The sequence below is a fragment of the Falco cherrug genome, chromosome 9 (assembly GCF_023634085.1).
Source record: "Falco cherrug isolate bFalChe1 chromosome 9, bFalChe1.pri, whole genome shotgun sequence".
NCBI lineage: Eukaryota > Metazoa > Chordata > Aves > Falconiformes > Falconidae > Falco > Falco cherrug.
In genome coordinates, this window is record NC_073705.1 from 18,617,207 (window position 1) to 18,630,004 (window position 12,798).

General features: G+C 44.0%; 1 protein-coding gene across 10 annotated transcripts in view; it reads left to right on the forward strand.

Annotated features, from left to right (window-relative positions):
• Positions 1 to 11,226, forward strand: part of SEC24C (SEC24 homolog C, COPII coat complex component) — a 39,107-nt gene extending 27,881 nt beyond the window's left edge. For 6 of the 10 annotated variants that reach the window (XM_055720255.1, XM_055720256.1, XM_055720258.1 and 3 more), the window contains 13 exons: positions 680 to 804; positions 1,074 to 1,265; positions 2,241 to 2,334; positions 3,484 to 3,600; positions 4,119 to 4,289; positions 4,678 to 4,774; positions 5,066 to 5,211; positions 5,700 to 5,838; positions 6,652 to 6,770; positions 7,145 to 7,324; positions 7,969 to 8,163; positions 8,569 to 8,658; positions 9,112 to 11,226. In XM_055720255.1, the coding sequence (XP_055576230.1) occupies positions 680 to 804; positions 1,074 to 1,265; positions 2,241 to 2,334; positions 3,484 to 3,600; positions 4,119 to 4,289; positions 4,678 to 4,774; positions 5,066 to 5,211; positions 5,700 to 5,838; positions 6,652 to 6,770; positions 7,145 to 7,324; positions 7,969 to 8,163; positions 8,569 to 8,658; positions 9,112 to 9,252 (1,806 nt within the window). In that variant the 3' untranslated portion in view covers positions 9,253 to 11,226. The remainder of the gene's footprint in view (positions 1 to 679; positions 805 to 1,073; positions 1,266 to 2,240; positions 2,335 to 3,483; positions 3,601 to 4,118; positions 4,290 to 4,677; positions 4,775 to 5,065; positions 5,212 to 5,699; positions 5,839 to 6,651; positions 6,771 to 7,144; positions 7,325 to 7,968; positions 8,164 to 8,568; positions 8,659 to 9,111) is intronic. The other 4 variants (XM_055720259.1, XM_055720260.1, XM_014283855.3 and 1 more) reach the window with 1 other exon arrangement.
• The last annotated feature ends 1,572 nt before the right edge of the window (positions 11,227 to 12,798 follow it).

Here is a 12,798-nt window from a genome sequence, read left to right on the forward strand (position 1 = left end):
TGGCTGAGTCATGTAAGTGGATGGTCTAGGGCACGACTCTTCCAAGGAGCGGCTGAGGGGTTGTTTAGTCTGAAGAAAAGGAGGCTCAGGGGACACCATCTTGCTCTCTACAACTGCCTGAAAGGAGGTTGTAGTGAGATGGGTGTCGGTCTCTTCTCCCAAGTAACAAGCGATAGGACAAGAGGAAGTGGCCTTGAGTTGTGCCGGGGGAGGTTTAGGTTGGGCATTAGGGAAAATTTCTTCACAGAACGGTTGGTCAGGCACTGGAACAGGCTGCCCCGGGAGGCGGTGGAGTCACCATTCCTGGGGGTCTTTAAAAGACACATAGATGTGGCACTTCTTAGGGACATGGTTTAGTGGTGGCCATGGCAGTGCTGGGTTAACGGTTGGACCTGACCATCTTAAAGGTCTTTTCCTACCTAAATGATTCTATAATTTATTTATAACCAGCCTGTTCTTCGCTCAGCAATAGCAAAATCAGTCTAGGGCATGTCATACCAGCCCGTTTCAAGCACAGTGTGCTTGTATGTCTGTTAGGTGGGCAGGGATGGGAGAATGATCTGAAGAAACAACTGCTGCTTATAAGTAGAAAAGTGCGTGAAAGCTGTTAGAGCTTTGACCAGCGTTCATCTGCCCATGTTACAGAGATGTAATGTGACTTCTTCCTTCTCTTCCACAGAACAACAAGTTTCCCAGTCCACCTGCTTTCATTTTCATGATTGATGTGTCTTACAATGCTGTGAAGAGTGGCTTAGTGAGGCTAATATGTGAAGAATTAAAGTCACTCCTAAATTACCTGCCCAGGTAGGTATAATGTGTAGCGCTGTAGCCAGTCAAAATGGGGAAAACTGTCACTTTTTCCCTTTTTAAAAAAGCTAGAAAATAAAAAAATACTTGATAATCCTGTCAAGCTTTTCTTCAGAAAAAGGCCAAGCAGAACATCTTTATGGATACCTTTCTAGGTGAAAATATTTTTTTCTTCCTTTCATTTTTCTCTTATCCCTTATTGTGTTGGGTTCTGTGTAATGATTTCACTATCTACTTAGATGTGAAGGCAAGTATGTCTCTTACAGGGAGGGCAACATGGAAGAATCAGCCATTCGAGTAGGCTTTGTCACCTACAACAAAGTGTTACACTTCTATAACGTGAAGAGCTCCCTGGCACAGCCACAAATGATGGTTGTTTCAGATGTGGCAGATATGTTTGTGCCACTCCTTGACGGTTTTCTGGTGAACGTGAATGAATCCAGGACGGTTATTGCCAGGTAATAGAAACTGATTTACAGTGTGTGTAGTAAATTACTTTTTTGGCAGATTTGAGTGTTGTGTGAATATTTGTCATGTTACTCACCTAGAAGTCACTCCATGTATTTTAACTTCCTATACTCTTTGAGGTTAAGCTGGCAAAGTAGAATGGGAATATTCATGGGGTAAAGGGCATATTTGGCTCCTAGTCTGGCTTAGCAGAAGGTACATATCAAGGGGATTTAATGCAGAAGGGCATTTCTGGGAAAAAAGAAAACACAACTAGAATGATGCCAAGGAAAAGTCCTGAGAATACTGAATCACTGTCTTTACAGTTATTTAGGCAGTTGCCTTAAACGGAGACAACGATGTCTGATTTTTGCTTCTGTGAAGAAAATCGAATGAGTGGGATAGAGACGATAAAATCTAGAAGAAAAAAAGAGCAATTATAAAAGTCTTGGCAAACTGTTTAACATGGTATTTGAAGTGTAATTAAACCATGATGTGTAGCTAACTACGTTTTGGGAACTCGACCTGGTGCTGCATGTTTTTAAAGAAAATTTCTAGCCTGTTTTGTAGTGCGTTAACAAGCAGAAATACAAAACTCTGGCTTTAAACCTATTAATCTTTGGCACATGGGATGCTTGGGAAACAGGCCAAGTGTCGCTAGTCTTTCCTAGAATTTACTTACCAATATATATTGGAATATATTAAAAGAGAAGTAATACAGAAGAGCTGTTGCAGTAGGCACCATTTGGGGCTCTACAGCAAGCACAGAGGATATGGGTGAGAGAAGGCAGTGAGGGCTGGCGAAGCATCATTTTTTTGTCAGAGATAGTGATGAGATGCCAGATCCTGTAAAAATTACTCAGTCACAGGCACTTTGGGGACTTCTGTTTAGACACCACAGTCTCGGGTCATCGATTGTAACTGTGTGGCTTTTCCAGTTAATTGGATTTTGGGTTTCCTCTTTTTTTTTTCTTGTTCTTTGCTAGTTTGCTGGATCAGATTCCAGAAATGTTTGCAGACACAAGAGAAACAGAAACAGTTTTTGCACCTGTGATTCAAGCAGGGCTGGAGGCGCTGAAGGTTAGTAAACGTGTTGTCATGGCAAATTGGTTTCACACAGAGTACTCTGAAGTTCACATTCTGCTAACACATGCTAGTAAGACAATTCTGAACCTTTTTTTGTAAGCTGCCTTGTGGTAGATGTGCTGCGTGTAGGAAGTACTTGATTCATTCTTCCAAGTGCATGTGCCTCTGGATTTATCTGTTCCTTACCCAGCTGGTTTTCTTAACAATTTCAGCTCAAAGTACAAGATGTGTGGCTTACTCTCAGCTACCTGGTTGGGTTTTGCTTTGAACAGTTTATAGACCCTACAAAAGTGCTGAAGTCTGTCATGTCTCATTGAGGAGTTCTATAACACGGTGTCTTTCTCATCCTGGGCTTGAAGCTCTGGTATAACCTTAAATAAAAGGAGAGCATGCTATCTGTTAAAGTTGCCCGCAACAAAGTGCTAACCACGTAAACCTTTCCAAAAGTTCTTCCACTCCAGTACTTCATCCAGATAATTACATGCATGTCTGACTCCAACCAACTTGCATATACTGATTGAATTGATTGCCTGTATGATTCCGTCCAAAACTGTTCACATGGCTCTATTTGTCTGTCATGTAAGTTCTTAGAAGTCTCAAACTCAATTTTGCTGACAATTGTTCAGTAAAGAAATAATATAAATTACTGATTGTTTCCATACTGCATGTCAGAGAAAATAACCTACTAGAAACATTGGCTAGTGTTGGCACAGGATATTGATTTAAAATTAATGATCGTTGAAGCTCAGCTTAGAAAATTCTCTGACATTTCTGTGACTCTTTTCCACACACTCAGTAGGTGCAAATTAGAGAAGAAAGCACTGTAATGTGTTTGCACAAAACCTTTTGTAGCTGAGTCCTGCTCACTGCTCTGTGCCCCCCCGGAGCCGGTCCTTTTCTCCCTGCCAGGGAACCAGCACGAGTCCAGTAAAACTGAAACTTGCTTTCCTGTAACTGACCAGTAAGCTGTGCTCCCTGAGTGGGACACTGCTGCAGTAACCGAGTGATCACCGAGCTGGTGCGCATGATGGAGCGCCTTCCTGACATAAAGAACTAAAGAGGTTGCTTGTTCTTGAATCGTGTTTTCCTTTACAGTTTTTAGAAATGTTTCTAACCTGCGCTATTGCACTCGCTTTCCTGCAGGCAGCTGAGTGTGCTGGCAAGCTCTTCATTTTCCACACCTCTCTGCCCATCGCGGAGGCCCCAGGGAAGCTAAAGAACAGGGATGATAAGAAACTGATCAACACAGACAAGGAGAAGGTAATACTGACATGCATGATACTTACATAACAGGTCTTGCATGATGCTTGCATAACAGGTCTATATTATACTTTTTACAAGCTAAAATAACTCTGAAGCAACATTAAAAAAAATTATAAGGGTAGCACGTCATGTAACCATCCCAGCTAGTATCTTCTAGCATTGCACTTCTATCTTCTGTTCTCGGGCAGAGCTGTGTAGACTTCAATATCATAAGGCCAGCTCTGGTGCGAGGACAAGAAGAGACAGACCTAGATACTTATACAGGACAAAATACTGTAGCTGGGTTAAAGTAAACGTGCTGGACTTAACAGTTAAAGCAAGACTTTTGTAATTTTTGTAACTTTTGTAATACGCAACAGTTCGTTGCAGGCAGGGTCAGGAAGAATTTGTATGATCCTAATTTCTGCAAAAGGAAACCCAAAGTATAAAAGTATATTGACTGGGATTTTAAACTGGATCTCGCTTTCCTTTTCTTACCACAAACTTCTGATCTCGCCTCTGACTTCCTTTTTTAGACTTTGTTTCAACCACAGACAAGCTTTTACAACAACCTGGCCAAGGATTGTGTGGCCCAGGGCTGCTGTGTGGATCTGTTCCTGTTTCCAAACCAGTATTTGGATGTGGCGACACTAGGCGTAGTAACCTACCAGACGGGAGGCTCCATTTATAAGTATGCCTATTTCCAGGTAAGAGACGCATTGGCTCAGACTGGTATTGGATCTAAATAAGAATTCCTGTTTAGGTAAGAGTTCTTTTTCATAGTGTGAACAATAGTGAACAAATACTTCTTTGGAAATGAATTTCCTGCTTAAATTTCAAGACTTCTACCAAAATGATTTTGTTAGCTTTATCTCTTTACGCAAAATATCTATTAATAACAAAAACAACAACAAGAAGAGCTATGCTGTTACCTTTCAGCACAATATTTCATTAGCAGGGCACTGAGCTCTGTATGATGGCCGATTTTTAGAGTTAGACTGCAGGAGACAGTATCTGGTTTTAAATTACTTTATGGTTTATGGAGCAGCTCTGGTTTATGGGAGTGTGAAACTTGAATTATTGCTTGTGTTCTAGCTGGAGACAGACCAGGATAGGTTCCTGAATGACTTGAGAAGAGATGTGCAGAAAGAAGTGGGATTTGATGCTGTAATGAGAGTGCGCACAAGCACAGGTGGGTGTTAGGATAAGTCTTACTAAATTGACCACTTCAAGCATGTCATATGGGAGGTAACAGATTTCTCACTGATTTAAAACATCTTGAGGCTAAGCTATGCAAAAAGCTCTGCTGAAGCTTTGAAATTCTAAGACTTTTGTCAAGACTGAGGAAAGATCCCTGCTAAAATCTGTCGTGATAACTTTTTGTCACTGATAACAGAATTTTCAGGGCTGCAAAAGCAGTCTGTCTTGTTTTTCTGTTGAGAATTGCGGTTCACATTGGCTTGGTTTTTAAATTTTTTTTTAGGTATTCGAGCAACTGACTTTTTTGGAGCCTTCTATATGAGCAACACAACAGATGTAGAGATGGCAGGTTTGGACTGTGATAAAACAATCACGGTGGAATTCAAGCACGATGACAAACTGAGCGAAGACAGTGGTGCGCTCCTTCAGGTGAGGCGGGAGGCTTTCTCGGAGAAAGATGTGAGCTGACAGTTCAGAATTGTCAACAAAACTGTGCCAAGGTGGAACCGAATCTCAGCTGGGGAGCATGCCGGTTGCAGACAAGGATGACATCACTCAGAACTGGGTTATGAGACACTCCTTCAAGGAACTGTTTGTTCTTTCTTTCTGCCCCTTACGATAGTCTTAACCTTTCAGCATACTTGTTCTCAGGGTGACCTAGACTACTTGAAACTACATTCTGTTTTCCAAGACCGGTTAGTTCCCTTAATACAAACTGCTGACATTGCTGCTTGTTATCTGTCATGGACCCTGATTCTTAGCATATGCTTTTAGCTTACCATGCCAGTCTTTTACATAATTATCTTACTCGTTTAGGCATCTAAGACCTAGTTTTTAATAAAGTATATTCAGACCCTGCCTTTCTTACTGCAGCAGGACCTCATTTTTCTGTATCCTGGCGTTGTTGTCTCTTGCAGTGTGCGCTGTTGTATACAAGTTGTGCAGGACAGCGACGACTCCGCATTCACAACCTCTCCTTAAACTGTTGCACACAGCTTGCTGACCTCTATCGAAACTGTGAGACAGACACGCTCATCAATTACTTGGCTAAATATGGTAAGGGTAAATATAGTAACAAGCGTTGCAACCTTTAACTGCTGTTAAAATGCCTGTTGTCATCCACTTGACACCTGTTTGTTCTCTTTCCATCAAATGCCAGGCGGCAATCCTGACAGCTCAGTCATTTATGAGGAAGAGCACGAAGTCGGCACGATAGTCTTGTTGCTTAGGATGAGGGTTACAGATAGATGGTGTGGGCTTATCCTTCGTACAAATTCTTGTCTTTTTTAATAGAGACGTGTGCTGACAGCTGTCTGAATTCATCCTTGTATTTACTTTTGGACCGGTTTAGTATGTTCTTGAAATGTTCCAGGATTTTGCTCTGGGAATAGGAAACAGTGGCCTTAGCTCATAGATCTGTGTTAAATATCATTCTTTTATGCCTTGTACCCCATTTACCCTTTCTAGTTTGCAGTAAAAGCCTACAAATCCAGCAGAGATTGAGAGCTATGTATGTTTATCACCGTTAAAATTTAAGGAATGGTCAATTTTCAGTCCATTAAAGAAGGATGGCCAGGCTATTAAAGGAGTTTTTATAGTACTCCATGTTTTTAAGCATGATGAAGTGTATTTTAAAGTACCTGGGAAATAAAGAGTTGAAGAATATGTAATAACACGGAGTAAATGAGCTTGTTCAGCTCTTCAGTAGGAATGTGTCCTCTCTCTTTCCCACAGGTTTGAAGGAGAGGGAAAAAAGACCTTCATAAACGATAGTTGTTTAGATTTACTTTGTGGAAGTAGTGTTGGATTTTGTTTACTCTTAATGAGCAATCACTTGATAGCTGTCCATCTCTTTCCTCTTCTGTGCAGCATATCGTGGAGTTTTGAGTAGTCCAGTGAAGACTGTACGAGATGCACTGATCAACCAGTGTGCCCAGATTCTAGCTTGCTATCGAAAGAACTGTGCTAGTCCCTCTTCTGCTGGCCAGGTAAACTCCAATGCTCTTGCTTGAATCGCAGGCTCAGGTGTTAAAAGGTGATGAGAGCTTCCCCCTACCTAGCCTACTCAAAAAAAGAAATTGCTTTGCTCGGCAGAAATTTGCAAAGAGAAGACTCGGGGATGTAGAGAGACTGCAAGTAAAACTGCAGTTGAGAATGGTTTCTTGGACACGTGTCTGGAGCCCAGGAAGCACTCCAGGGAAAAGTTCTATGTTCCTTTTGCAAGTCCATGATAGAATTAGACTCTCTGCTTTTACCCCTCACAGCTAAACCACACCTTGTTGGTTCACGCAAGCCTCGTTTTGTCCAACCTAAGCTTATTCAGCACGACAGCTGACCGCCTTTGTCTGCTTGTGCCTTGTAGCTGATCCTCCCTGAATGCATGAAGCTGCTTCCTGTGTACTTGAACTGTGTGTTGAAGAGTGACGTCCTTCAGCCCGCTCCGGAGGTCACAACAGATGACCGTGCCTACATTCGTCAGTTAGTCACATCCATGGATGTGGCAGAAACAAACGTTTTCTTTTATCCCAGGCTTCTGCCCCTGGTGAGTAATTCAGGGGTATTTGTACTACTAGAGACTTGCTGTTGTCTTGACTCGTCATAAGGGTTGGCGTTTGTGTTTCAGCAAGGGAAAGCGATTGGAGAAGGATTTGGGATCTGCCATCTGTTGGGAGATTTCACTTAATTCCACTCAGGGGCAGACGCATTACTGCATCTTGTGAATTTTCTGGGGGATTTTTTTTTCCTGAGCTGTGAGGATGACAGCTTTTGACTCTGGAATTTCATAGTCTTTAAAAATCCTAAAACTTCTTGTAACTTCAGGTAGTAATTTTCATCGTTGCAGCAAAACTTGAAGTACTACTCTGACTTTGCAGTACCATAGTCGCTGGAGTAACACTAACAACTAATTACATTTCTATGCCAGGAGGCAATGGTGGAACTGCAGAGTCATTTCACAGAAGCCGTGTGTTCTCTTTGGCTGACCAGGGGTCTCTGATCTGCTTCTGTGTCACGTTCAGTAAGAAAACTGAGCTGGGGAGTGATACTTCAGTCCCAGCTGTTGCAGTCTTAGGAGTCTTAGAAATGAGAAAACCATTGGGGCCTTAGTGGCAGAAATTTTCAGGATGTTTTCAGAAGTTCTTGTTTCATAATCTTGATTTTATTGTTTTAATTCATTTCACTGTAAAGCAGACCAAAGCAGATGTTGACAGTGACTCCTTGCCACCAGCAATCCGGAACTCAGAAGAACGTCTCTCCAAGGGTGACATATACCTGCTGGAGAACGGGCTGAACATCTTCGTGTGGGTGGGAGTCAACGTGCAGCAGGGCCTGATCCAGAACCTCTTTGGCGTGTCATCCTTCGGCCAGATCAGCAGCGCCTTGGTGAGCTGGATGGCGGTACGGGAGCCTAGCGTCTGTGATAGTGGCCCAAAACTTTATAAACAGTGAGAAGCCAAGTTGAGAAAATAGTGTTAAATTTTTTTGTACTAGGAACAAGAAAAGCACAGGGGTGTGACACTGGTGGAAATGTCGCTGTCTGGGCGTGTTGGCCGTGCTTTTCCCTAGCGTTATAGTGAGAAGAGCAGTTGATATGTAAATGAAATGAACAATTGACCTTTAATTCTGATACAGTGTGATTATTCTCTTTTCACTAGTTGAGGTCAAAGAGACTGGATGGTAGCGGGGGTATCTCTAACCTTACGTACTATGACAAAGCTGCTGAGTGTTTCTTGTTTAATGTTGCTCTACTTCGCCTGCTTAATGGGGATTGGATGTATTTCGTTCCAGAGTACCCTGCCTGTCTTGGAAAATCCCTTTTCAAAGAAAGTACGATCTATTATTAACATGCTTCAAATGCAGAGATCCCGCTACATGAAGGTAAAAATGTTGCCCTGCGTTCGTAGCTTTAAATGCCCTTCCCTTTTAGCAGAGCGGCTGATGCCTGGTAACGCTGCAGCGCTGAGCTTGGTCCTCCTAGTCTCATAAATGTGATTCAAACGTAAAGTTTTCAAGGATCTGAAAAGAGTTTTGATACTGGTTTTGGAGTTCTGTGCCTACCATAGTTATAAAACTAATTTTTTTCAGACCTATTGTGATATACTACTGCACAAACAACGTACACTTATTTTCCTTCTATTTAGAAGGGATTGACACCTCACGCAGCTTAGTTACAGGAGTCAAAGCACATAAGCCCGCATATGCTGTGATTCCCGTTGATTCCAGTTACCCGGCTTTGGATTTTTGAGCTGTTTAGCGCTCTGCTCTTTTTTTCCAAAAGCGTTAACTCTGCTAACAACTCACTGTTGGTTTTGTTCTTTTGGTTTTTTGTAGTTAATAATTGTGAAGCAAGAAGATAAGTTGGAAATGCTGTTCAAACACTTCCTAGTGGAGGACAAGAGCCTGAGTGGGGGCGCTTCATACGTGGACTTCCTGTGTCACATGCACAAGGAGATTCGGCAGCTACTGAGCTAGAGGAGGGAGCGGTGCTGGAGCTCAGCAGTGACATTTTGGTCTCCACTAATGACCTGATCAGAAGGCCCAGCGCCCTCAAAAAGGACAACATAGAAATCTGTACAATTCCATAATTTTTAATACACATTGCATAAGCAGAAATCCTTTCAACCTCTCCCAGTCCTGTAAGAGAGATGAAAAATTTTCCTGGTGAGGGCTAAAATAAAAAAGAAAAAAAAAGAAAAAAAAAAAAAAAAAAGGCCTTTGATACCAGGTCTTTTACCTGCATCTAAATTGTTTCCTGTGCTTGGCAGGACTTCACACCCCACCCCACCCCATGCTCGCTAATCCTGTCGTAATGAATGTAGTTTGTTTTTTGGGGTTTTTTTCAGTTCACTGTACATGATTCAACATCAGGTGAAAAAGCGATAACTCTTCAAAACTTCTGGTAGTTGCTGTGTGTTTGTATGGGCGCGTGTGCGTGCTCCAGGTGTGAAGAGGATGCGCAGTGGGGAGGACAAGAGGCAGGTCAGGTGATGGGAGCTGGAGCAGCCAAGCGCTCCGTGTCGTCTCTGCAGAGGGACCTGTGAGGTGGCAGCGCAGCGGGGTGCCGCGTGGCTGGCTGGACCGGGAAGCCCTGAAAAGGGAAAGAGCGGTAAGCCAGGAGGCAGCAGGGCCCTCCCGGTGCTGTAGTGTCTGCAGGTCTGTGAGGCAGTAACAGTTCAGAGAGCAGCAACCGAAAGCTGCTGAGCAGCGTGGGGGCAGAGGCGGCGCTTCCTGCCGGCGTGTGTGCTAACTCCTTTCCTTCTCATCGCACGGCGCTGCGTGTCCTACCCGACCCATGTTCCGTGGCCTCTCCTGCAGAGCTTACCTGTCCAGATGGTGGGGACAAAAGCCTCTTAACCTTAAGCAGAAAATACTTCTAACGAGGTGATGTGGGGCTGTGTAGGATCTAGATGATAAGGAAGTGGCCACTTTCAACCATACTATTGTGAATCGTAGCGAACAAGCTGGAATTTGATTTATACTGATGCAAATTTGAGATTCCTTTGTACCCTGGAACATAAGGGAAGGGGATAAGAAAACTTGAGATTTAGAGCGTACTGTAGTAGGTATCGCAGGTACCTAATTGCAGTTATTGAAAGCATCGGGGCCGTAGTGAAGAGTTTCATTACTGGATGTTTATACCCTCCCCCATTCTACCTACTGATCAGCTTGCACAAAACCTTTTTATAACCTGTTTGTTAAATTAAAATACCTCAGACAGATTAATCCATCCACTTTGGCCACTCTGCTGCTCCATTCTTCAAGGGGGGATGAGAAGACTCCTGCGAAGAGGGAGCAAGTGTAAATCAAAATCAGAATTCTAAGGGCTTTGTTTATTCACTTGTGAAAGGGGGCTTGTATATTTTAGCTTGAACGCTGAGCAAGTGTTCTTACCGTACGCAGGAGTTGAAGCTACCAATAGCACTAGAAGTGGAAGGAAGAATGTGGGTGGATTAGAGAACATGTGATCTGGGTTTGATATTTGAAAGTCCTTGTGAAGATCAGAAAAATATCTGGCTGTGGTTTTAGTTCCGTATCCTGTAGCATGTAGATAAATCCATTTTTTCTTCTAATGCTGCTAGTTTGTCTTCCCTCCCATCACTACACAGAAAGGGGAATATGAAAATTGTCATGGAGAAACTCTTTCAAGATGTAGTTGACAGAACCTTCAGCGTTTTTTGTATGAATGCGGCTGACTTTTTACTCCATGTATACTGCCTCCAACCAAATAAACCCAGAGGATTTTTAACCGGGGGTGGGGGTGGGAAAGATCTTCCCAGGAATATTGAGGCACAGCAACCACAGGCTTCCACAAATACTAATTTCTAGTATTAATATTGGGGGGTGTGGGGGTGGAAATGAAATCATAAATGAACCTTTCATTTTTCTTCACTTGTTTTTCCAATGCATCTTTTAATTTGTAAAGAAATAAAAATATATTAAGATGTATTTTATGTCATTGTTAGTAAATAAACACTGCTTATTTTTCCAAACCCTGTATTTTGCGGGAGGGAGGAAGGGGGGAAGGGCTGGAGTCTAGCCAGTTGATCCTTTGCAGTCCAAACTTCCGCTGACCAAGTTCAGTTTTTTGTTTTCTTTTTTCTCCTTATTCACACTGAATGATAAACTTGGCGAGTCAACAGGCAGAAGGTGCCGCCTAATCTCAGTGTTGCTTTGCTTCGGTGACTGTTTTTTTAACTTTCTGCCCCATCTGACCTTTCACTTTTGCAAAGGGATTTCCCTGTTCTCAGACACAGCTGGAGTCTGGTCGGTGCGGGGTGTTGGATCTGATTTGGCAGGTGCTGCCCTTACCTTGTGACGGTGTGAACCGAAAGGCGTCCGCAGTCTTAATTTTTCAGAGAACTAGAGTGTCTGTGTCGGAGTTAAGGTGGCAAGGAAGCTGGGGCGGAGGCTGGTTTGGTTTTGTTCTGCTTTTGTGCTGTTTTGGGGGTTTTTTTGTGTTTTGTTTTTTTTTGAGGGGGGGTACCAATTGCAAAAACAAGTTTCAGTGTGAACGGGCTGTATAACTTGGCTGTAGGCTGGAACAGTGATGCTGTACGATTTGCTGATAACCTTCCAACAACCTGTATGAAAGTACAAGACAAACATTGCTAATATCCAACAACGCCCAAGTTTGCTGTAGAGTATTTTTGAGGTTCTCCTACGCAATGTCTGTGATGTCCAGAACCTGCTGTCCTGCACTGCTGCGTGGCGCTACCCATGGGCCTCGTGCATCCTCTGCGGTAACTGAGGAGTGAATTGTGCCGGCGGCTGGTTTTGTGGGTGCGGGCCTGGAGGAATGTCCTTGCTGGGCCTGTGTCCATGAGCATCCCTGCAGCATGCAGGTGGAGGGGCTGGGGGGGCAGCGGGGGCGGGGGTGCCGCTGTGCCCCAAGCATGTCAGGGCTGAGCTTCCCGAGGGAAAGCGAAAAGGCTCCGCATGTCACCTGGGCCTTGTACGACTGAGAATGTGCTCAGGCCCACGGCCCGTGTCGCAGGCTGGGCCGCTGGGCAGGGGGAGCTGCTTTTAAGGACTGAACCGTAAGCGGGTGGCACCGCCACTGCAATCCTGCCGTTCCTGGGGGGGCTCCGTGGCGGGGCCGGGTTCCCGTTCCCGGAGTGTCTGAGCCGCAGGGAGGCCGGGGGTGCGCGGGGCAGCGCGGGAGGGGAGCCTGCGGGGAGACGCAGGTGGCAGAAAAACCATCAAAGCAGCAACACCAACCCCCAACCAGGCAAACGGAAAAGGCCCAGAAAAAAACCCACCCACAAACCAACTGCCCCCAGAACCAAACCAAGACCCCACAGCAAAACAGAACAAAAATTCCAAACAACCCCCAAAACCCCAAATTAAAATCAAAACAAATCCCAAATGAAAAAAAAATCTCCCAAACAAATGCCCCCCCCAAAACAACCCAAAACAAAAAAGAACGAACACGCCCAAACCCCCCAAAACCCCAAACCACCCCCCCCTCACAAAAACCAACACCCCCAAACACCCCCCAGCCCCCGTTAAGGTTCCCCA